This window comes from Esox lucius, chromosome 3, assembly GCF_011004845.1.
Source record: "Esox lucius isolate fEsoLuc1 chromosome 3, fEsoLuc1.pri, whole genome shotgun sequence".
Taxonomy (NCBI): domain Eukaryota; kingdom Metazoa; phylum Chordata; class Actinopteri; order Esociformes; family Esocidae; genus Esox; species Esox lucius.
The window spans coordinates 1,369,936-1,394,972 of NC_047571.1; the positions used below are offsets into that span (position 1 = coordinate 1,369,936).

The window sequence follows — 25,037 nt, forward strand, 5'->3', positions numbered from 1 at the left end:
CATGACTTAAGTCCTGCACCTAGGAGCCTGTTTCAAACTGTCCTCACCGTGCATTTCAACCCAGCTGCTGTTTGCCATTCTTTTTGTAGGTCACTTGATGTCTTCCTATGGTTGTTGAGTGACATTTGAATGAGCTGACGGTCATCTCGGTCAGTGGACAGTCGTTTTCGCCCTCTGCCAGTCTGTAGCTTTGTTGTCCCCAATGTCTGTTGCTTGACCATGTTCTTACGAACCACCGTTTTTTTAATTTTCAGGACGGAAGCAACCTGACGCACACTGTATCCCTCTGCCAGTAAAGACAGAATTGAACCCTTCTTTTCCTCACTCAAAGACTTTTAAACTAGTCATGCCGAATAGTTATATATTCAAATTACCTTTGAAGTACTACTTGCACTGTTTTTGCCATCCAGCTGGTCCTATTGCAAGAGGATAGTGATGACCACAGCAGTGGTTTTTATACTTTTCCTTGTTAGATTTTGTTCAGGTAATAACCAAACAGTGCCTCATTAAGTAAAATGAGGTGCGTCTGCATTGGAATTTAACAGACTGGAATGGCTGCCATACATGTAGAGATGCTGATTTAAGAAAAATTTGGAGTGGTCAATTTTTTTTCTAGAGCTGTATATTTCTAAGTACTACAGTATGGCTCTTACTGTACTTGGATAGTTTATTCATTACTAACTCCAAATAGTGCCTATAAGGATGTCATTAAGTTTTTGTCCACTACTGTATCACTTTACCTGATGCTTGGGTCCATGTACTGTTAGGACTGATTTGTACGGTTAGGCCTATATTAGGTCTTTCATTCTGTCTTTCCATCTCTTGTTCACCGGGACAGTGTGATGTACTGTCCACTTTTATGTTTTATGGCATATCAACTGATGGTTTGAAAAGGTATCTGCTTTTAACTGGAGTTGTGTTCACAAGCATTCTTTTTATTTAGTAGTGAGTTTACAATCAACGCAACTCGGCTTAAATATTCTAAAAGATACTGTTACCATCTGAATCTAAAACTTATCTGACTCATCACATCTGATCTCTCTCAGAATGCCATTGTTGTTCAGGGTGTTCAGAGGGCCATGCAGCCTTTTCCACTAAGTATACAATACATGCAACTATCTCACTACATTGTTCTAGATTAAAGATACCAGTACTGTCATTATTTAATTCAATTATTATTCTCAACTTTCTCTCAGACTCCCCCTTTTACTATTTTAAATGTTGCCTTGTTTGAGGAGATCTTCGCTGTCCATTGGTGTGGAGTTCACAGGCATTATTTTGAAAAATGTAAATGATACTTTGACTTCTAGCCGAGACTTTTCTTTGAATTCTACTTAAGTATGGAGATTGTGCAGGCCCTACTTCACTGCCACCAGAGAACTTATGACAAGAACAATGTTCTCTTGAATTTACTCTGTTGGCAATGCGCTGCCAACAAGACTCCCTGGCTTTGTTGGCTGCCACGGTGTTAGATTAAGCTGTTAACCTCTCTTTAAACTTCTCATACCCTTACATTTTAAAAGAGCATTCTTCCAGGGGAAAACAGGGAGCAGAATCAATTTTGCAAAAACTCAGCTTGTTGCAAAATGCACCCCTTTTAAGTGAACGTGCACAAATTCATAAATTAACACTTAACACTGAATCAGCTGACCACCATCTTAATCACTATTGTAGTACTGTTTAACACCATTTTAGGCAGTCTCTTTGTCAACACGGATAAACCAGAGTAAAATCTGCGTATGTTCAACTCCCTTCATAATACAGCCCACTGGTTAAGCTTTATATCTTGCTAACGGTTAGAATCAGGCGTGCTAAATTAGAATGGGAGAAAACCTACAGGACAATAGTTCTCCAGGAACAGGATTGGGCAGGCCTGGGCTACTGTATAAAACAAATATCAGCCCCAATTATCTGGGAAAACTGCACTGCAGGCATTTGATTAACCCGTTAAATATTAGGCAATAAATGTCAATTTCCGCCTTTATCCAAATCTAAATGCTTGTAGTTCATGACCTGAATATAGTAAAAACATATGTTTAGTTCCTTTTGAAGGAGACACTCTGTACTTTGTAGGAATTATAAATTACGGAATTATGAATTTTCAAGTTCATACCTAAACAGAACATACAACAGTGCAAAGGTGATTAAATATAAGGGTTACACACTCCCAGGAATGTTATACATGATGGAAAATTAGCTTCCCTACATAAAGGTAATAACAGGAGGCTCGACAAGAAGGCAGATCCAATGCCTCCTTACACATAGATATACTTTTGACAATAAGGGCCAAGTTGGCAGTCAACACTGATCTAACATATGTGCAAACATCACAATCAACACACAAAGTGGAAACAATACTATATACACACCATTTACATTTACACTATTTAGATTTAGAATGTTCCATTGATTCCAAGTTCCACAGCCGTGTCTTTCTGTACTGTCTTTTCTCAGTGGTAAGCAAACAGTTGTCAGGAGTAGAAAGGAAGAGAGTAGAAGGGAATAGGAGAAAGAAGGGGGAGACTTATTGATATCTGGGAAAGCTCTGAAATGGCCAGCCAGGTGATGACATCAGTGAGGTGGGGGTGGGGGGTCAAGACCCAGAGAGACCCCCTGAACAATTGGTTACACATAAATACATTATGAACTGAAATGTACTATAATGACATGACCCAATATGCAGTAAGACGCTCAGAAACCATATGACATAGCGTAATATAGCCTAACATAGCCTAATATTCTAATGCTAGTCTTAGGTAACCCATCTTATTATACTCACCAAGTGGCTGGACCCACAGTCTATGATTTATCCAAAAATCTAGTCCAAATTGGTCTCCGGCGTTGCTTTTCCACTTAGGAGAAGCCATTTCAACTTTAAATGCTGAGTATAGTTTCGTTAGCAGCAACTGACTACGCGTCTTGCGCAATAGTCAAGTTTGGTTGATTATTTGGTTGGGGAGATGCCTTGTTGCACATTGTTGGTGTGTCCTGTGTGTACGTCCAACGGTGATTGTTCAGCAATTGCCGTAAAGTGTGGCTCATGTGCTCTCAACCTGGCTTGTTTCAAATCTATTGGTCGTCACTGGAGGAAGAAACTGGCCATCCAAACCAGGACCAGTCCTTCAGGTTGTGTGTAATCGGTGCCACACTCAATGTTTATGCTGAGGTGGTGCAAAGCATATAGGCAACATAGAAGGATAAAGAATGTCTGGTTAAATGCTAGAGACTCTCGTTTTCAGAAATAGCAATTATTGCTGGGTTACAACGTAGTAAGGTTTTGAATATCATGAATAGTTTCGCCCCCGAGTTGATCAAGCTGGATTTCGTTCTACAACGCTGTGAAGAACATGAATCGTTTTTGATTATAAAAACTGATTTTATCAAACAAAACAGTGCTTGGCTTAATCTCTGGGACCATTATAATAAGAAATCAGAAGGCGGCGGCTCATTGTAAGTACCGTCAGACCCGGTGCCTTACAAAATGAGTTGTGGGTTTGTTGACTATACGCAAACACTTGTATAGCACTTAGTTGCCGTAATAGCTATTTTAAATAAAAAAATTACGAGATTCTAAGCTTTCTGTACATATATTACATGCCTATAAGAAAAATATATATTTACGACACTTCGCTCAGTTTGACATGTTTCATTATCTGGCGAAAGGGTTCTGGCGGTGGCACGTCCTGAACAGTACATTATTTGAAACATTCACCTATATGAATGAATCTATACTAAGCAGGTTACATTGGTTCTCCATTGGAAACCGATGGAGTGCCTCCACCGAGTAGGGAATGAGGCATTACCCCAAGTAAAGGAGTTCAAGTATCTCGGGGTTGCGATGGCAATTTCTAAAGTCCAAATAGTTCTATGAAAATGGTAGGCAAGACAGAAGAAATCAATTGCCTCATGTCAATCAATCAATCAAATGTATTTATACAGCCCTTTTTACAACAGCAGTTGTCACAAAGTGCTTTACAGAGACACCTAAACCCCAAGGATAATTTCAGTGGCTAGGAAAAACTCCCTAAGGTCGAATTTTAGGAAGAAACCTAGAGAGGACCCAGGCTCAGAGGGGTGACCAGTCCTCTTCTGGCTGTGCCGGGTGAGATATTAAGAGTCCAATTGGAATAATAAATACATTTCTCTGGGCTAAATCCAGAGTCTATTTGATTTTAGACTAGGTCAGAAGCATGACCAGGTGGACAAGGACAGGGACAGCAACGGGCCTCCCAAACCAGGTAATCCGCAGGTGTGGACCAAGACCTCATCTCCTTCTTAAATGTAAAACTGGAGGAAACTGAGAAAAGTTGGTAGTACATCCCTCATATCCCCCAGCACAATAATATAGCAGCGTAACACCTTGGAACTGAGACAGGGAGGTCCGGTGACACTGTGGCCCTACCCGGGGGAGGCCCCGGACAGGGCCCAACAGGCAGGAAATCAATCCAACCACATTGCCAGGCATCATCCAAAGGGACACCCACCAACCGCAACCCCCCTGAATGAGGGCCGAGTATTGCTAGCGGCGTACAGCCCAATTGCACAAGTGCGCAACAGAGAGTCAACAACAAGCCAGCCAAACACATTCCCTTTGTTCTATAACACAAGTCAAATGCTATCTTCCCCCACCTTATCCTTACTGCCCCCTGTTGTGTATCTTCTCCTATCCTGTCCTAAAACCCATTGATCTGCATCTACCCCCATCCTGCTGGAGCTTCATGTTTACCTCAACACCTCATACTTCCTTTCCCACAGCACAACCAACATTCTTTTCTCATTTAAACAGTTGGTCAGTCGTCTAATCAGTTAGAATACATTATTAAAGAAATTTCCACAACAGGGTCTTGTTCGCGAGAGAGGGGACAATGGAGCGGGAGATTGACCGGAGAATAGGAGCAGCGGGGGCGATATTGCATTCGCTTTACTGCACCGTTGTGACGAAAAGAGAGCTGAGCCAGAAGGCAAAGCTCTCGATATACCGGTCAATTTTCGTTCCTACCCACACCTATGGCTGGGTCATGACCAAAAGAACAAGATCGCAAGTACAAGTGGCTGAAATGGGTTTTCTCAGAAGGGTGGGTGGCTTCTCCCTTAGGGATAGGGTGAGAAGCTCAGTCATTCGTGAGGAACTCTGAGTATAGCCGCTGCTCCTTTGTGTCGAAAGGAGCCAGTTGAGGTGGTTCGGGCATCTGGTAAGGATGCCCCCAGGACGTCTCCCTAGGGAGGTGTTCCAGGCACGTCCAGCTGGGAGGAGACCTCGCGGTAGGCCCAGGACTAGGAGGAGAGATTATATTTCGACACTGGCCTGGGAACGCCTCGGGATCCCCCAGTCAGAGCTGGCAAATGTGGCTCGGGAAAGGGAAGTTTGGGGTCACCTGCTGGAGCTGCTGCCCCCGTGACCCGATACCAGATAAGCGGATGAAGATGAGATGACAGGTGATGACATTAAAGCTTAACTTGGATAGCAAACAACTTACCATAATACAAGAAAGGTGTTAGCAGTAGGCATGTGCATTTGACATTCCTTCATTATCCGAATATTATGTTATTAGTTGAATAATATATTAGTTTACTCAAAGTTTTTTTGAAACTACCGATAAAACATGGATGCTACTAGATAATGCGCAACAGAGTGGCTTTTGTTCCAATCTAACGTCAGCTGAATGGTCATTTGTGTGAGAAAAGAGCGAGCACACATATGAAGAAAGCAGTAGTGAACAATAGTAATATTGTTCAGATATAGAAGCCAAGAACTACACTCACCTAAAGGATTATTAGGAAGACCTGTTCAATTTCTCATGAATGCAATTATCTAATCAACCAATCACATGGCAGTTGCTTCAATGCATTTAGGGGTGTGGTCCTGGTCAAGACAATCTCCTAAACTCCAAACTGAATGTCAGAATGGGAAAGAAAGGGGATTTAAGCAATTTTGAGCGTGGCATGGTTGTTGGTGCCAGATGGGCCGGTCTGAGTATTTCACAATCTGCTCAGTTACTGGGATTTTCATGCACAACCATTTCTAGGGTTTACAAAGAATGGTGTGAAAGGGAAAAACATCCAGTATGCGGCAGTCCTGTGGGCGAAAATGCCTTGTTGATGCTAGAGATCAAAGGAGAATGGGCCGACTGATTCAAGCTGATAGAAGAGCAACTTTGACTGAAATAACCACTCGTTACAACCGAGGTATGCAGCAAAGCATTTGTGAAGCCACAACACGCACAACCTTGAGGCGGATGGGCTGCAACAGCAGAAGACCCCACCGGGTACCATTCATCTCCACTACAAATAGGAAAAAGAGGCTACAATTTGCACGAGCTCACCAAAATTGGACAGTTGAAGACTGGAAGAATGTTGCCTGGTCTGATGAGTCTCAATTTCTGTTGAGACATTCAGATGGTAGAGTCAGAATTTGGGGTAAACAGAATGAGAACATGGATCCATCATGCCTTGTTACCACTGTGCAGGCTGGTGGTGGTGGTGTAATGGTGTGGGGGGATGTTTTCTTGGCACACTTTAGGCCCATTAGTGCCAATTGGGCATCGTTTAAATGCCACAGCCTACCTGAGCATTGTTTCTGACCATGTCCATCCCTTTATGACCACCATGTACCTATCCTCTGATGGCTACTTCCAGCAGGATAATGCACCATGTCACAAAGCTCGAATCATTTCAAATTGGTTTCTTGAACATGATAATGAGTTCACTGTACTGAAATGGCCCCCACAGTCACCTGATCTCAACCCAATAGAGCATCTTTGGGATATGGTGTAACGGGAGCTTTGTGCCCTGGATGTGCATCCCACAAATCTCCATCAACTGCAAGATGCTATCCTATCAATATGGGCCAACATTTCTAAAGAAAGCTTTCAGCACCTTGCTGAATCAATGCCACGTAGAATTAAGGCAGTTCTGAAGTCGAAAGGGGGTCAAACACAGTATTAGTATGGTGTTCCTAATAATCTTTTAGGTGAGTGTATATCAACATCTGATTGACGATTGTAAACAAAAACATGGATGAGGGAACACAGGCAATAAAAACGTGTTTCGTCCAAGTTGTATCATCCAATGTAAAAATTCTAGAGTGGAATTTTAATAGTATTTAGAAAAATTATGTATAGATGTATTTATTTCAACAACAAAAAATTCACACACACACCCCCACACACACCCACACAAACTTCATTTTGGTTATTTGAATATTTGACTAACCATGTTCATCCCTAGTTAACAGGTGGCCACGCACACACAGCATCTTGGGAGATTCTTTCAGGGCGCGAAGAGAGATTCAGATTTCCGGTCTAACCTTTAACCACCACATCCCATATATAGTGGGGAGAACAAGTATTTAATACACTGCCAATTTTGCAGGTTTTCCTACTTACAAAGCATGTAGAGGTCTGTCATTTTTATCACAGGTACACTTCAACTGTGAGTGACGGAATCTAAAACAAAAATCCACAAAATCACATTGTATGATTTTTAAGTAATTTGTATTTTATTGCATGACAAGTATTTGATACATCAGAAAAGCAGAACTTAATATTTGGTCCAGAAACCTTTGTTTGCAATTACAGAAATCACGTGTTTCCTGTAGTTCTTGACCAGGTTTGCACACAGCAACAGGGATTTTGGCCCACTCCTCCATACAGACCTTCTCCAGATCCTTCAGGTTTCAGGGCTGTCGCTGGGCAATACAAACTTTCAGCTCCCTCCAAAGATTTTCTATTGGGTTCAGGTCTGGAGACTGGCTAGGCCACTCCAGGTCCTTGAGATGCTTCTTACGGAGCCACTCCTTAGTTGCCCTGGCTGTGTGTTTCGGGTCGTTGTCATGCTGGAAGACCCAGCCACGACCCATCTGCAATGCTCTTACTGAGGGAAGGAGGTTGTTTGCCAAGATCTCGGGATACATGGCCCCATCCATCCTCCCTTCAATACGGTGCAGTCTTCCTGTCCTCTTTGCAGAAAAGCATCCCCAAAGAATTGTGTTTTCACCTCCATGCTTCACGGTTGGGATGGTGTTCTTGGGGTTGTACTCATCCTTCTTCCTCCAAACACGGCAAGTGTAGTTTAGACCAAAAAGAGCTTTATTTTTGTCTCATCAGACCACATGACCTTCTCCCATTCCTCCTCTAGATCATCCAGAAGGTCATTGGCAAACTTAACACGGGCCTGGACATGCACTGGCTTGAGCAGGGGGACCTTGCGTGCACTGCAGGATTTTAATCCATGACGGCGTAGTGTGTTAATAGTGTTTTTTTGTGACTGTGGCCCCAGCTCTCTTCAGGTCATTGACCAGGTCCTGCCGTGTACCTCTGGGCTGATCCCAAGTTGAGATCTTGCATGGAGCCCCAAACCGAGGGAGATTGACGTCATCTTGAACTTCTTCCTTTTTCAAATAATTGCGCCAACAGTTGTTGCCTTTTCACCAAGCTTCTTAAAGAAAAACTAACAGGTCTGTGAGAGCCGGAATACTTGGTTGGTAGGTGAACAAATACATATGTCATGAAAGAAAATAATTATTTAAAATTCATACAATGTGATTTTCTGGATTTTTGTTTTAGATACCGTCTTTCACAGTTGAAGTGTACCTATGATAAAAATGGCAGACCTCTACATGCTTTGTAAGTAGGAAAACCTACAAAATCAGTAGTGTATCAAATACAGGTGCTGGTCCTAAAATTAGAATTTCATCAAAAAGTTGTTTTGTTTCAGTAATTCCATTCAAAAAGTGAAACTTGTATAATGTATACAGTCATTCCACACAGACTGATATATTTCAAGTGTTTCTTTTAATTTTGATGATTATAACTGACAATTAATGAAAACCCCAAATTCAGTATCTCAGAAACTGTGAATATTGTGAAAAGGTTCAATATTGAAGACACCTGGTGCCACACTCTAATCAGCTTATTAACTCAAAACACCTGCAAAGGCCTTTAAACGGTCTCTCAGTCAAGTTCTGTAGGCAACACAGTCATGGAGAAGACTGCTGACTTGACAGCTGTCCAAAAGCTGTCCGACCATTGACACCTTGCACAAGGAGGGCAAGACACAAAAGGTCATTGCTAAAGAGGCTGGCTGTTCACAGAGCTCTGTGACCAAGCACATTAATAGAGAAGCGAAGGGAAGGAAAAGATGTGGTAGAAAAAAGCGTAGAAGCTATAGGGATAACCGCACCCTGGAGAGGACTGTGAAACAAAACACATTCAAAAATGTGGTGGAGATTCACAAACAGTGGACTGCAGCTGGAGTCAGTGCTTCAAGAACCACCACGCACAGACCTATGCAAAACATGGGTTTCAGCTGTCGCATTCCTTGTGTCAAGCCACTCTTGTATAAGACAGCATCAGAAGCGTCTCGCCTGGGCTAAAGACAAAAAGGTCTGGACTGCTGCTGAGTTATGTACTCTGATGAAAGTACATTTAGCATTTCCTTTGGAAATCAAGGTCCCAGAGTCTGGAGGAAGAGAGGAGAGGCACAGAATCCACGTTGCTTGAAGTCCAGTGTAAAGTTTCCATAGTCAGTGATGGTTTGGGGTGCCATGTCTTCTGGTGTTGGTCCAATGTGCTTTCTGAGGTCACAGATCAACGCAGCTGTCTACCAGGAAGTTTTAGAGCACTTCATGCCTCCTGCTGCTGACCAACTTTATGGAGATGCAGATTTCATTTTCCAACAGGACTTGGTACCTGCACACAGTGCAAAAGCTACCAGTACCTGGTTTAAGGACCATGATATCCCTGTTCTTAATTGGCCAGCAAACTCGCCTGACCTTAACTCTATAGAAAATCTATGGGGTATTGTGAAGAGGAAGATGCGATACGCCAGACCCAACAATGCAGAAGAGCTGAAGGCCACTATCAGAGAAACCTGGGCTCTCATAACACCTGAGCAGTGCCACAGACTGATCGACTCCATGCCATGCCGCATTGCTGCTGTAATTCGTACTTTTCAGTTGGCCAACATTTCTAAAAATCCTTTTTTTCTATTGGTCTTAAGTAATATTCAAATTTTCGGAGATACAGAATTTGGGATTTTTATTAGTTGTCAGTTATAATCAACACAATTAAAAGAAATACAAATTTGAAATACACTCACCTAAAGGATTATTAGGAACACCATACTAATACTGTGTTAGACCCCCTTTCGCCTTCAGAACTGCCTTAATTCTACGTGGCATTGATTCAACAAGGTGCTGAAAGCATTCTTTAGAAATGATGGCCCATATTGATAGGATAGCATCTTGCAGTTGGAGATTTGTGGGGTGCACATCCAGGGCACGAAGCTCTCGTTCCACCACATCCCAAAGACGCTCTATTGGGTTGAGATCTGCTGACTGTGGGGGCCATTTCAGTACAGTGAACTCATTGTAATGTTCAAGAAACCAATTTGAAATGATTCGAGCTTTGTGACATGGTGCATTATCCTGCTTGAAGTAGCCATCAGAGGATGGGTACATGGTGGTCATAAAGGGATGGACATGGTCAGAAACAATGCTCAGGTAGGCTGTGGCATTTAAACGATGCCCAATTGGCACTAAGGGGCCTAAAGTGTGCCAAGAAAACATCCCCCACATCATTACACCAACACCACCAGCCTGCACAGTGGTAACAAGGCATGATGGATCCGTGTTCTCATTCTGTTTACCCCAAATTCTGACTCTACCATCTGAATGTCTCAACAGAAATCGAGACTCATCAGACCAGGCAACATTCTTCCAGTCTTCAACTGTCCAATTTTGGTGAGCTCGTGCAAATTGTAGCCTCTTTTTCCTATTTGTAGTGGAGATGAGTGGTACCCGGTGGGGTCTTCTGCTGTTGTAGCCCATCCGCCTCCAGGTTGTGCGTGTTGTGGCTTCACAAATGCTTTGCTGCATACCTCGGTTGTAACGAGTGGTTATTTCAGTCAAAGTTGCTCTTCTATCAGCTTGAATCAGTCGGCCCATTCTCCTTTGATCTCTAGCATCAACAAGGCATTTTCGCCCACAGGACTGCCGCATACTGGATGTTTTTCCCTTTCACACCATTCTTTGTAAACCCTAGAAATGGTTGTGCGTAGAATCCCAGTAGCTGAGCAGATTGTGAAATACTCAGACCGGCCCATCTGGCACCAACAACCATGCCACGCTCAAAATTGCTTAAATCCCCTTTCTTTCCCATTCTGACATTCAGTTTGGAGTTCAGGAGATTGTCTTGACCAGGACCACACCCCTAAATGCATTGAAGCAACTGCCATGTGATTGGTTGATTAGATATTTGCATTCATGAGAAATTGAACAGGTGTTCCTAATAATCCTTTAGGTGAGTGTATATCAGTCTGTGTAATGAATGAATATAATTAACAAGTTTCACTTTGAATGGAATTACTGAAATAAAATCAACTTTGATGATATTCTAATTAAATGACCAGCACCTGTACTTGTTCTCCCCACTATAATAACAGATGTGTACTAATTTGCCATAATGCAGGATTCACAGACCAGTAAATTGCTCTGGACAGCTCTAGCACAAACCATGCGCCAATAAAGGTAAGCACAATCTATAATTAGGGATGCACCGATGCATCGGTTGGACATCGGTATCGGCCAATATTTGCCTTGTTAACTGCCATCGGCCATCGGGAAATAAATATGACATTCGCCGATGTGGAGATTATTATTTTTTTTTTTGGCGGGAGGGGTGGGGGGGGGGGAAGATACCGAGGCGGAAGAGGGCACCCGTGAACTCTCTTCAGTAACTTAGATTAAACAAAGATGATGGCGGTCGTGTGGCAATATTTTAAAGTTTCAGAGAAAGATCAGCGTTTTGCAGTTTGCAATACGTGTTCCGTTGAAATCTCAAGAGGGGGGTCTGTTAGAAAGTAATTTAACACAACAAATCTCAATGGACATTTGAGAAGCAGGCACGAGGCGGTGTACAGGGATTACCTGCAAGCTGACCAAAAACGGAAAAATTAAGCCGCTAAGGAAGCGCAAACCCCCGTTAAGGCTCAGACTTCAATTGACACGGCGTTTGAGAAAGCCAAACAGCTGCCTCCAGACAGCACCAAAGCGAAACAGATAACAAACAAGGTGATGGAGTTCATAGCTTTAGATGACCAGCCTTTCTCTGTAGTGGAGGACGTGGGTTTTCGGAGTCTGATGAAGTTTATGGAGCCACGCTACACGCTGCCGAGCCGACGTCACTTTGCCGAGGTCTGTCTCCCCGAAATACACAACATTGTGGCCACGCACATTCATGAGCTACTGGCTTGCGACATCGCTGCAATCAGTTTCACCACTGATATATGGAGTTCAGATGTAAGCCCTGTGAGCATGCTTAGCCTCACGGCACAGTGGATTAATAAGGACTTCAACCTGGTAAAGGCAGTGTTGCACTCCCAAGAGTTTGCAGGTACCCACTCAGCATCTGCTATCTCGGAGGCTTTTGAGAAAATGTTCCAGATGTGGAAAATCGACAAAACCAGAGTGCATGCTGTCGTGAGAGATAATGCTAAGAATATGAAAAAAGCTATGATGGACAGTGGTCTGGCTAGTTTTGGCTGTATGGCGCACACACTGCAACTGGCAATTCATGACGGTGTTTTTAGCCAGCGCAGCCTCACTGATATTGTGTCTATATGCCGAAAAATCGTCGGCCACTTTAAACACTCACCCCTTGCCTATTCACGTCTCCAGGCTGTGCAGATCCAGTTGGGAATGAAACCAAAAAGGCTGCAGCAAGATGTTTCCACACGCTGGAATAGTACATTTTATATGATGGAGAGCTTGCTGGAACAAAAGCGCGCACTTGCTACATATGCCGCAGACTACGACCTCCCGGCCACTCTAACTGCGCACCAGTGGCAATTAATTGAAAACTTTACAACACTCCTCTCCCCATTTGAACAATTGACGAGAGAAGTTAGCTCATCAGAAGCATCAGCTGCAGATGTCCTCCCCTCTGTGACAGCCCTGAGACGTCTTCTGAGTAAGCAGGCTGACACCGATCACGGCGTTAAAACAACAAAGACCTCATTATTAGAGGCTATAAATAGACGCTTCGATCAAATCCAGTACGATCCCATGTTCTGCATTGCCACCTATTTGGATCCCAGATACAAGGATCGTTACTTTGATGAGGATGTTAAACAACGCGCTCGAGAAATACTTGAGGCACACCTGTTGGCTGATGCCGGTGCAGAGGATGTGACGCGCGATGGAGAGCGCGCACATCACACAGAGCGCAAAAGGCAACGATCCGACAGAACAGGGCCCTCCCTGCATGATGTGTTTGAGGAGATTCTGGAAGAAAATGGATCAGAGAGGACAAGTACCTCGTCTGTATCCCAACAACTGGGTATTTTCCTGTCAGAGATCACTATTCCGAGAGGTGAGAGCGCACTTTGCTATTGGAGAAATAACCATCTGCGTTTTCCAGAACTCGCACAAATAGCACGCAAATACCTTAGTGCGCCATGCACCAGCGTAGAGAGTGAGCGGTTATTCAGCTCTGTGTCTCATGTCTTAGATGAAAAGAGAAATAGGCTTTGCTGTGACAAGGCAGAGATGCTTAACTTCGTAAAGAAAAACATGCATCTTATTAAGAAGTAGGCCAGAGATACAGCAGGTGACTTATGTGTCATTAATGATCAGAAGTGGAGGTACTGTTTTGTTTTATAAAATGCCCCGTGTTCGAGCCTGTGAGTTCTGAAAAAGTAATGTTTTATTCTGCATGAGAAATACACAAGGTGAAAGATAGCCCTATTTATGTTTGCATTTATGAATAACATAATTTATTTATTTAAATAATATAATTTATTTATTTCACTTGTTTTTGCATTTACACTTGAAGTATTTTTTTTTTTATTTATCAGAAAAATATTTTTTATTGGGCCATGAAAATAATCTCATTGAGAACATTTTTGTTTATTCTGTATGAGAAATACACAAGGTGAAAGATAGCCCTATTTATTTTTGCATTTATGAATAACAATTTATTTATTTTAATAACATATTATTTAGCCTATTTCACTTGTTTTTACATTAACACTTGATGTTGTTGTTTTTTTTTATTTTATTTTTTATCAGAAAAAATATTTTTTATTGGGCCATGAAAATAATCTCATTGTTTAAGTTTTTGTTTATCAGGCTAAAAGCACTCAAATAATTTTGTTGGGCAATGTACTGCTGAAACAATCTTTTCATTGATTACTATTAGTTAGCAGTCAAAGGTTTTTGAATGTTATATTTTTCAGAAAATAACTTGTTATAAATAAGATTATAACTGTCAACCAGAAAGTGACAAAAGGTGTTTTTTGTTTCATAAATTGATCTGATTGAATTTGTGCTCATTCTAGGATAGTGTGATCAAGAGCCAAAAGACTTTTGTGGCACAAAAGAAGGAATAAATAACAAAACAAAAAAAAGCATCGGCCATCTGCCAAATTGTTATGTTAAACATCGGTATCGGCCCAGAATTTCCCAATCGGTGCATCCCTATCTATAATAAAACAAGAAAAGGAACCAGGCCTAGTTCAGCTTTCCCACAATTATAAGGGATGAATATTGTAGCCCTCGCTTGGTTCAAACCAGGGTCTCCCATGTGACAGGCTGTCTTTAACCACTACGCCACAAAGCTATACATGTGCTGAGTGTTGGTATAGGGTCTTGTCATTCGATCATTTTGGCATGCACTAACATCACGCCAAGTTTAAATATTTTGCTAGACACCATTAAGCATTGTGTTAAACTGACCAAAGTTTCTTAGTCTTAACAAATAGCATCTATGAACTATATGGCTTTTGCCACAGGCCGTATTAACAGCTAATTAGCCAATAAGGCTGAGTACTATCTACTAACTTGCTACTTGGAATAGTCTTAAGAACTGAGTAATTGCTAGTGAGACTGAAGATTAACTTTAACTGTCAAAGCTATATAATTTCATAGCACAACAACATTAGTTTCTTTCATTTGTGAATGACAGTGATATAATAATCAATATAGGTGACAATAACTGACATTTTCGTCATGTGAAAAGACGAAAGAATCGTGGAAACCTCTCATACTGTGCAAGGTGTTGTGATCTATATTACCCCAAAAAGCATACACAGATGCATACTTTAAAAATCCACCAGAAACAGTTGCAATATAACCGTAAACAGTTTTAATTTTGACGTACAATAACAGTTACTGAAGCTTGTAGCCAGCGAAATGTTTGTCTATCCTGAACAAATCCTAATAGTTTGTTTAGTCAGTGGCGTGGCTCAAACACTGGTCACCTGCATCGCAGTCCGCATCGCAAACAACAACGCTATTTAACAAGGGGTAGTCAGTCAGTCATTTACTCTGTAAGAGACAGTTGCTTTTCTTGCATGGTCCCTATTGGATCAGTTGAAGTCTACTGGCCTGGAATGTATTGTTACAGGCCCAAACTGGATCAAAACAAACATTATATAATTGTATTTTAGAGATGTTAATATCATATCATCAGAATATTGATTTACATGTAATATGAGACTTGAGCTGATCAATTTTTGTTTACATCAATATGATGCAACGACATCATACATTTTTAATAAATGGTTATCACAAATTAGCTACCAAAAATATAATTATCTTTGCATGAAGATGCTTGCTTATTTGATGTGACAAAAGCATGAAAATTAAATAATTGAGTTAATATATTTATGTTAACCTAAACATGGCACAAAACAGGACTTGCACTAGTTGATTGACTGGCTTCTTGTGTGTCACTGCTAGCAAGTGCTCAGGCGTAGTTAACATTAAACTTAATGTTGAAAAGCCAATGTCCGTATGGTTTCTCTCTCCGTATTCAAAGGACTTTGCGATGAATGTAGTCCGTGAATGGTTTCTCCCTCTTCACAACAATAGGCAGTCGTAAATAGTTTTGTGCCAACATTTTCTGCTTTTCAGACACCGCCCACATCGATTTTGAAGACTTCCTCTTCCGCGACTTCGCCGAGGGCTCCTGCTCTGCTGCTCTCTCTACGAAAGCTCCAGTGAGGTCCTAGACAGCCTTTACTAAGATTGATGGCCGGCAGCAGGCTATTAGCACTTCTGCCCCTCCCCTGGAACAGACCATGGTGGCCTGCTTTCTCCTGAGCATTGGATGGCACGGCAAGAATCTGCTCTACCTTCTCCTAAGGAAAAGTTGGTGATGCGATTATTTGACAAGACCTACGTGTTTGGGGCGCAGTCTCTGGTGGCTTCAAACAACATGGCTATCCTGGCCTCCGCAGCAGCTGAACTGATGGACTGCGCGCCAAACCTTTCCCCTAATGTAATTGGGGAACTCGCCGGCTAAATGAAAGCTATCCTACACCACACCCAGGCCCAGACCCTTTGTGTGGGACGAGCCACGGCTACATCCGTGACGGGCCATAGGCACTTCTCGCTGGCTCACTCTTCCCTGAAGGAAACTGACCTCTGCATTTGTGGTAAATTGCCTGTCTCCGTCGACAGTTCAATTGATTCTGCGGTATTTTCCGTTTGGCATGTCTGATTAGGTCCGGCTATAATTATAACCTGGCTGATAATTGGTATCTGCTTTTTTCATTTCCCATTAATCGACATCAGTATTTGAAAGATCATAACCGGGTGACCTCTCCTATCAATATTCCAATATCATGTAGCACCCTTAAAAATGTTAACTCATCACATGCCACCCTAGGCTATTTTTGAGCAGGGAGATCATATTTCAAAATTGTCAAACATGGTAGTAGACCTGTTTAAAAGCACATTTAACTTCTGCCAAAGGAATTTCATGAATATTCCAAATATTCCCACATAATTCTCCTCTAGACAGCAGAAAAAAAGCAGGTATTAGGTAGAGAGTGACAGAAAGGATAATGGAAAACATAGGTACCTCCACCCTGCGAGAGGGAGAGAGAAGATGGAAACCCGCCACCACTAGAGTAGGGTGCAATCATTCCAGAGGGGGTACCTATGGAGAATGTGTAGAGGAAAAAGATTAAAGATAGTGGGAGGTGATTAAATATAATGTAGAATCCTTATCAAATATATATTTACATGGCTTGGCTGGAAATACTGTTCATAACGTCCAGTGACCCATTCCTGGTTATGAACATATTCCTTATTCTGTTCATGAAATTTGAGTATTACTGCTAGGTATTTTGTTGCCCTATTACCTCTACAAAGCATAAGATGAATGCATACTTAACCTCCATTTGAGAGCGCACTTAGTGTTAGTGATTGGACAGGCACAGAAAGAGAATCAGAGCAAAGAACTGAACAGGAAAAAAAGGGAGGGGGTGAATGAGGCCTTACCAAGCAAGGAGGATGAGTCTTTGTTGAGGGCAGCAGCCATAGCTGGGTCGACAGCTGGCTGGCCATCACCGGCAGGAAGCTCGGGCCGGGTGTAGTCACGGCTCTTGTCGTTATTGTATTTGACATTGAGGTTGACGAGTTTGGAGAAGTCAATTCGCAGGGTGCAGCAAGAGTTGTAGATGTTCTGGCCATCCAGGGACTGGAAAAAAGTGAGAAATGTAACTAGCAAGCCCTTTGGTTTTATAAGGTTAATTGATATCAATCTAACTATTGACAGGTAAGTTGGAATTTGGACACAGATGTTAACAGAAAACTACAAAACAATGCTGGATTGCGTGTTCTCTCACCAGCCTAGCTTGCTGGGCGTTCACTGGTTCACTGAATTGGAGCAGGGCCTGGAACTGGTTGTTCTTGGTGAATGTGATGATCTTCATGACTGTTCCAAACTTAGAGAAGATCTGCTGGAGGACATCCAGAGTAACGGGGTAGAACATGTTGTCAATAATTATCCTGAGCACCGGGCTGGGAGCTTGGGCAAGAACACTGTCCAGCGCAGTTGTGTCCGAGTTTGGAGACCCACCCTCCTGTACCGCTGACACAGCCTGGAGGACAGCCTGCGCACGCTGGATATGTTCATATGAAACAATGTGAGAGTGTACGTGTGAGAGGAAAACTGGGCTGTAAAAAATATATTACAAGCCCTCAAATATATAAAAATCAAGCCACCAAGGTTCCATATTTTCTTATTGTCCAAGACTAGATGGTCAATATCATGTACAAGTATGTCCTGAAAAAAATAAATCCCACCTGGTTGAGAGCGCTGTCTGTCTTCAGCTCTTTGTGGTTAGAAAATTGGATAAACACAGGGACATTGCGAACTTGGGGAATTACCGCCGTATAGTAGTTAACCATGGTAACAGCCGCTTCCTCTGTACTCAGTTCCAAGAAAGCCTGGGCACATCAACAGGGATGAGAGATTTTGGACATAAGAAACACAATCAGTGCTGACTATATTCTGAACAGACGACAATAGATAAGACGTGGTGCTCGGCCAATTACTGATGGGCCCCACACACCCTACCCACACATCCTGTCCATACGTCTTGATAGGAGTTGTCCATGTGATTGTCACAGACTCGACAAATAGACCCATGGACCACAGCTTGGAACATACCATAGTGAGAATGTATTTTCCTCATAATACAGGTGTATTTTATTTCTGTACTAACATTAAAGAACACAGAAGAATGATACTTCACTATCTTGTGCTAAATTAGGTACAGTATAGCAAACATCTGATATCTATTAACGAGGGGCCCCAGACAACTCTGTGTGTGTGGAGCCAAAAACTCAAGAGGGAACACTACACCCGACCATACATGGTTAAGATATAGAATACACTTATGTGATTAGAAGACAGCCAGATAGTGGAGGGGATGTGCTGAAGATTTGGTTTAATATAAATATGCTGTTACAGACAAAGACATATGGAGAACATGGAACAACTACGGAGGAACAACCATGAAAGATCAACATCTTTTATTTTTTGTAACCTTTATTTAACCAGGAAAATACTCGTTGAGATTAAAAATCTCTTTTTCAAGAGTGTCCTGGCCAAGACAGGCAGCAGTACATACAACACAGAATACACAATAACATAAAACAACTAAATTAGCAAATCCATCAACCACAAATCCTTAAAATATCATGCAGAACAACTACAGGCAGATGTGGCTTCTTCCAAGTCAATTAATATCCTCTTAAAAGCAACCAATGGGACAAGCTTATTAAGCTTGGACTTGTCTTGGACTCATACTATCAAACATGAAAGCAGGCATGCGTCACTAACCACTACACCACAGAGCTGCACGTTTGGTGACTATAACTTTTTCATCAAGTGAAATAACGAGAGAATTGTGGAATCTACCAGAAATAGCCACAACACTGAACTGTTTTATTGCGGCCCACCAATGAAATTTATAAATATTGTTTCTCTCAATAGATTCGAAACTAAGGTCTTCCATGTGAGAGGCACTGTCTTTAACCACTATGCCACGGCACTACACAGTTCACCAGTCGCTAAACACCACTGAGCATTGTGTTAAACTGACTTTTTTGTGGCAAAAAAGATCTCCCCTGACTTTCCGGTATAATGATTTTGTTCATGGATCAAAAGGAGACAGAAGCTAACAGGGAAAACTATTATTTCCCATAATACTACTGCATGCAGCTGTATGCAGTTTTGTCTGGGGGAAAAGTTATGAGTGCAGTGCTTTATATTAAGAGACAATATGTAATGAAGGATCCAATATCTGAGTGCTGGCAGCACTCAGATTTTCTTTATCACAATAAAAGCAATCATTGAACTTTAAGGTAATATAGTTAATCTAGTCTGTAAAAAAGAACAGACAAGAACAGTATTGGGAAAGGACATTAAACAAATATACAGACTAGATTTAACTATATACAGACTAGATTTAACTATATTGCCATATACACTCACCTAAAGGATTATTAGGAACACCATACTAATACTGTGTTAGACCCCCTTTCGCCTTCAGAACTGCCTTAATTCTACGTGGCATTGATTCAACAAGGTGCTGAAAGCATTCTTTAGAAATGATGGCCCATATTGATAGGATAGCATCTTGCAGTTGGAGATTTGTGGGGTGCACATCCAGGGCACGAAGCTCTCGTTCCACCACATCCCAAAGACGCTCTATTGGGTTGAGATCTGCTGACTGTGGGGGCCATTTCAGTACAGTGAACTCATTGTAATGTTCAAGAAACCAATTTGAAATGATTCGAGCTTTGTGACATGGTGCATTATCCTGCTTGAAGTAGCCATCAGAGGATGGGTACATGGTGGTCATAAAGGGATGGACATGGTCAGAAACAATGCTCAGGTAGGCTGTGGCATTTAAACGATGCCCAATTGGCACTAAGGGGCCTATAGTGTGCCAAGAAAACATCCCCCACACCATTACACCACCACCACCAGCCTGCACAGTGGTAACAAGGCATGATGGATCCGTGTTCTCATTCTGTTTATGCCAAATTCTGACTCTACCATCTGAATGTCTCAACAGAAATCGAGACTCATCAGACCAGGCAACATTCTTCCAGTCTTCAACTGTCCAATTTTGGTGAGCTCGTGCAAATTGTAGCCTCTTTTTCCTATTTGTAGTGGAGATGAGTGGTACCCGGTGGGGTCTTCTGCTGTTGTAGCCCATCCGCCTCCAGGTTGTGCGTGTTGTGGCTTCACAAATGCTTTGCTGCATACCTTGGTTGTAACGAGTGGTTATTTCAGTCAAAGTTGCTCTTCTATCAGCTTGAATCAGTCGGCCCATTCTCCTCTGACCTCTAGCATCAACAAGGCATTTTCGCCCACAGGACTGCCACATACTGGATGTTTTTCCCTTTTCACACCATTCTTTGTAAACCCTAGAAATGGTTGTGCGTGAAAATCCCAGTAACTGAGCAGATTGTGAAATACTCAGACCGGCCCCTTCTGGCACCAACAACCATGCCACGCTCAAAATTGCTTAAATCACCTTTTTTTCCCATTCTGACGTTTGGACTTCAGGAGATTGTGTTGACCAGGACCACACCCCTAAATGCATTGAAGCAACTGCCATGTGATTGGTTGATTAGATAATTGCATTAATGAGAAATTGAACAGGTGTTCCTAATAACCCTTTAGGTGAGTGTATATTCCAATGATGGCTTTTATTTTGAAAAATAAAAACTGAGTTAGCGCTACTAACATTATATCCTGCATCTAGAAGGACAGTAATGAAGCCTTGTATGGCCATCACCACATCGGAGAGCACCTGGACAGTCTGTGGCGCAACTTGGCGGCGGAGGATGCACCGATAGATAATGTCCCAGAGGTTCTCAAAGGGATTCAAGTCTGGGGAACATGAGGACCAGTCAATAGCATAAATCCCTACTTGCAGACCACCAATGACCCACCGCCAAACCGGTCATGCTGGATAATGTCGCCGGCAGCATAATGTTCACCACGGCGTCTCCAGACTCTTTCACATCTGTCACGTGCTCAGTGTGAACCTTACGTTTTTGGGAACTTTTTTTAACCTCTGGCAGTTTACGGGTTACGTTTGTACCATTTCAGGTAAATCACTGGTTTTGAACTGCTTGAACTTCAATAAAAACGAGACAAATTGGGGTGTTCTAAAACATTTGACTGGTAGTGATAATACGAAAAACTGCCTCAAGATCAAATCGTCCATGGCATCGTGTTTTGATAGATAATCTGCGTCAAATGTACTGTACCCAGCTACAAAGCACTGGGTACCAGTACAGTGTAAGCTCATTTATTTCAATAGGAGGCCGAATTGTTTGATTAAAGCATATAGCTAGATAGCAAACTGCACCTGTGGTTTGCTAAATGTTTACAAAATGTTATTGTCATGCAGTAATGACATTTTAGTTATTTTACTGTAACTTAAATTGATATCTGTTTATTAGAACGCTAATATTTATGTCAAAAATCACTCCCGACTCCAGCAGCATGTATTACCAACCGGTCAATAAACTTGAGAATAAAAAACCATTACAAAATGACAAAGATCCTGTAGCAAGTTACAAAGTCCACTTTGGTGACAATGGGATTGGTTGGAGGGAATATTAGATTTCACTTTTACTTTTTAGTTAATGTTCTTTAAAGACTGGAGAAAAGTGGTAGTATTATAAGTCCCAGCAGACAATAGTAGTTAAGTGTTTGTTGCAAAAAATAATTAGCCAATGATATATCAGATACCATCAAAGTATTTTAGACCTGGTCTCCTCATATAAGTGAATATGGGAAATAGATAAATTATTAAACTGTTCTAGGACTGAGAAAATAGTATAAGTAAAATATTGGGAAAAAAAGGGGCCAACAAATGATAAATGGCAGAGTAAACTGATTGGAGAAAAAGGAAATTAAATTATGAACTCATCAGAACTTTTTACTGACATTTGTCATTTCTGTGAGATTCCACAGCTTGGTGACCACTGCCTATAGTCTAGACATTTCTCTTATATTAAGTTAAAATCAGAACCAGAAAAGTGTTCAACATCTAGACTATTGTAAAGACTCATTGGTGATAATCGCACACTGCATGGTGGTGTGTTTAAGACCTTAGGTTGAGCAATTGATCTGGGCTGTATTAGGCTGGCCTTGCAAAGGTGATTTTTTTGATGAACACAACAATTAATAATGATCAAACAGGGGCCGTCTCCATTGCCTACAAAGAGGGCATGCAGTTAGCAAACACTGAATTTACCTTAATTTACCTAATTGTCGCCATTAGGGCTATCAGCATTCATTGAGTAACTTGAGAAACTCAACAACAAAAATCCTTGAATAGAATTTACTGCATTGAGGCTTCTAATTATCATGTTTCTGCGTAGGCAGAAAACATTCAGGATGACCCTAATGCCGGTGAAGAAAGTAGTAAAATAAATTCAGCACCTGGATTATGAAATCTGAGATGGGCGTGTGTGTGTGTGTGTGTGTGTGTATATGAGAGAGAGACACTAACGGTCATAACAATCATGGATAGACCCATGTACACTGCAAGAACAAACAAGGGTAACATTTAGGATACAAATGTATGATTCGAAGATGTCAGAGAACCAACAGTTCGCTATATAATCCAGGACTGTACTGTGCAATATACATTATCTCACAAAAGTGAGTACACCCCTCTCATTTTTGCAAATATTGTATTATATCTTTTCATGTGACAACACTGAAGAAATGACACTTTGCTACAATTTAAAGTAGTGAGTGTACAGCTTGTATAACAGTGTACATTTGCTGTCCCCTCAAAATAACACAAGACACAGCCATTCATGTCTAAACTGCTGGCAACAAAAGTGAGGACACCCCTAAGTGAAAATGTCACAATTGGGCCCAAAGTGTGAATATTTTGTGTGGCCACCATTATTTAAGCACTGCTTTAACCCTGTTGGGCATGGAGTTCACCAGAGCTTCACAGGTTGACAATGGAGTCCTCGTCAACTCCTCCATGACGATATCACAGAGCTGGTGGAAGTTAGAGACCTTGCGCTCCTCCACCTTCCGTTTATGGATGCCCCCACAGATGCTCAGTGGGGTTTTGGTCTGGCGACATGCTTGGCCAGTCCATCACCTATACCCTCAGCTTCTTTAGCAAGGCAGTGGTCGTCTTGGAGGTGTGTTTGGGGTCGTTATCACGTTGGAATACTGCCCTGCGGCCCAGTCTCCAAAGTGAGGGGATCATGCTCTGCTTCAGTATGTCACAGTACATGATGGCATTCATGGTCCCCTCAATGAACTGTAGCTCCCCAGTGCCGTCAGCACACATGCAGCCCCAGACCATGACAATCCCACCACCATGCTTGACTGTAGGCAAGACACACTTGTCTTTGTACTCCTCACCTGGTTGCTGCCACACACACTTGACACCATCTGAACCAAATACTTTATCTTGGTCTCATCAGACCAGAGGACATGGTTCCAGTAATCCATGTCCTTAGTCCGCTTGTCTGCAGCTAACTCTTTGCAGGCTCTCTTGTGCATCATCCCTAGAAGAGGCTTCCTTCTGGGATGACAGCCATGCAGACCAATTTGACGCAGTGTGCGGCGTATGGTCTGAGCACTGACAGGCTGACCAACCACCCCTTCAACCTCTGCAGCAATGCTGGCAGCACTCATATGTCTATTTCCCAAAGACAACCTCTGGATATGATGCTGAGCACGTTCACTCAACGTCTTTGATCGACCATGGCAAGGCCTGTTCTGAGCGGAACCTGTCCTGTTAAACCGCTGTATGGTTTTGGCCACCGTGCTGTAACTCAGTTTCAGGGTCTTGGCAATCTTCTTATAGCCTAGGCCATCTTTATGTAGAGCAACAATTCTTTTTTTCAGATCCTCAGAGAGTTCTTTGCCATGAGGGGCCATGTTGAACTTTCAGTGACCAGTAAGAGTGTGAGAGCAATAATACCGGATTTAACACCTGCTACCCATTCACACCTGAGACATTATAACACTAACGAGTCACATGACACTGGGGAGCGAAAATGGCTAGTTGGGCCCAATTTGGACATTTTCAATTAGGGGTGTACTCACTTTTGTAGCCAGTGGTTTGGACATTCATGGCTGTGGGTTGTGTTATTTTGAGGGGCCAGCAAATGTATACTGTTATACCTTTACATTGTAGCAAAGTGTAATTTCTTCAGTGTTGTCACATGAAATGATATAATCAAATATTTGCAAAAATGTGAGGGGTGTACACTTGAGATACTGTATATTTTGTACTTGCTACGAAAAAAATCTGTAGTCTCACACACACGCAAAATAGTATTGCATGTGTGAAACAGAGCTGCATGTTTGTGTGAAGTGAGGGTTTGTGTGTGAGGTTCCCTTTTTGGTGAGTGTGAACGAGTGTCTATTTTCTCTACAGCCTAAAAGAAAGCCCAGAGCAGCTCTTACTCCCTTTACTTCCTGGTTCCAAAGAAAACAGGTGGTGAGAGACTGATATTGGATCTGCGCACTGAACGAGTGCGTGACCAAACGGCTGTTTTGCATGCTCACCACAACATCTTATGGAATCTATTATGCCGAGCGACTTCTGCACGAGCATAGACCAGAAGGATGCATACGTTCATGTATCGATCGCTCCTCGGCACAGCAAGTTTTCCGTCCTATCTGGTCCTCTCTCTAGATCCACGCTTGACGCCAGAGCTCAGGCTCGTCTCT

At 42.1% G+C, this 25,037-nt stretch overlaps 1 protein-coding gene across 6 annotated transcripts in view; it reads right to left on the minus strand.

Moving 5' to 3' along the window:
- The window catches only part of ptbp2b (polypyrimidine tract binding protein 2b), a 69,894-nt gene that overhangs the window by 21,351 nt on the left and 23,506 nt on the right, over positions 1-25,037 (minus strand). For 3 of the 6 annotated variants that reach the window (XM_013133132.3, XM_029117618.2, XM_013133131.4), the window contains 4 exons: positions 18,095-18,238; positions 17,635-17,910; positions 17,288-17,486; positions 16,866-16,943 (listed from right to left, as the gene is read on the minus strand). In XM_013133132.3, coding sequence (XP_012988586.1) covers positions 16,866-16,943; positions 17,288-17,486; positions 17,635-17,910; positions 18,095-18,238 — 697 coding nt within the window. The remainder of the gene's footprint in view (positions 1-16,865; positions 16,944-17,287; positions 17,487-17,634; positions 17,911-18,094; positions 18,239-25,037) is intronic. The other 3 variants (XM_013133134.3, XM_013133133.4, XM_013133135.3) reach the window with 2 other exon arrangements.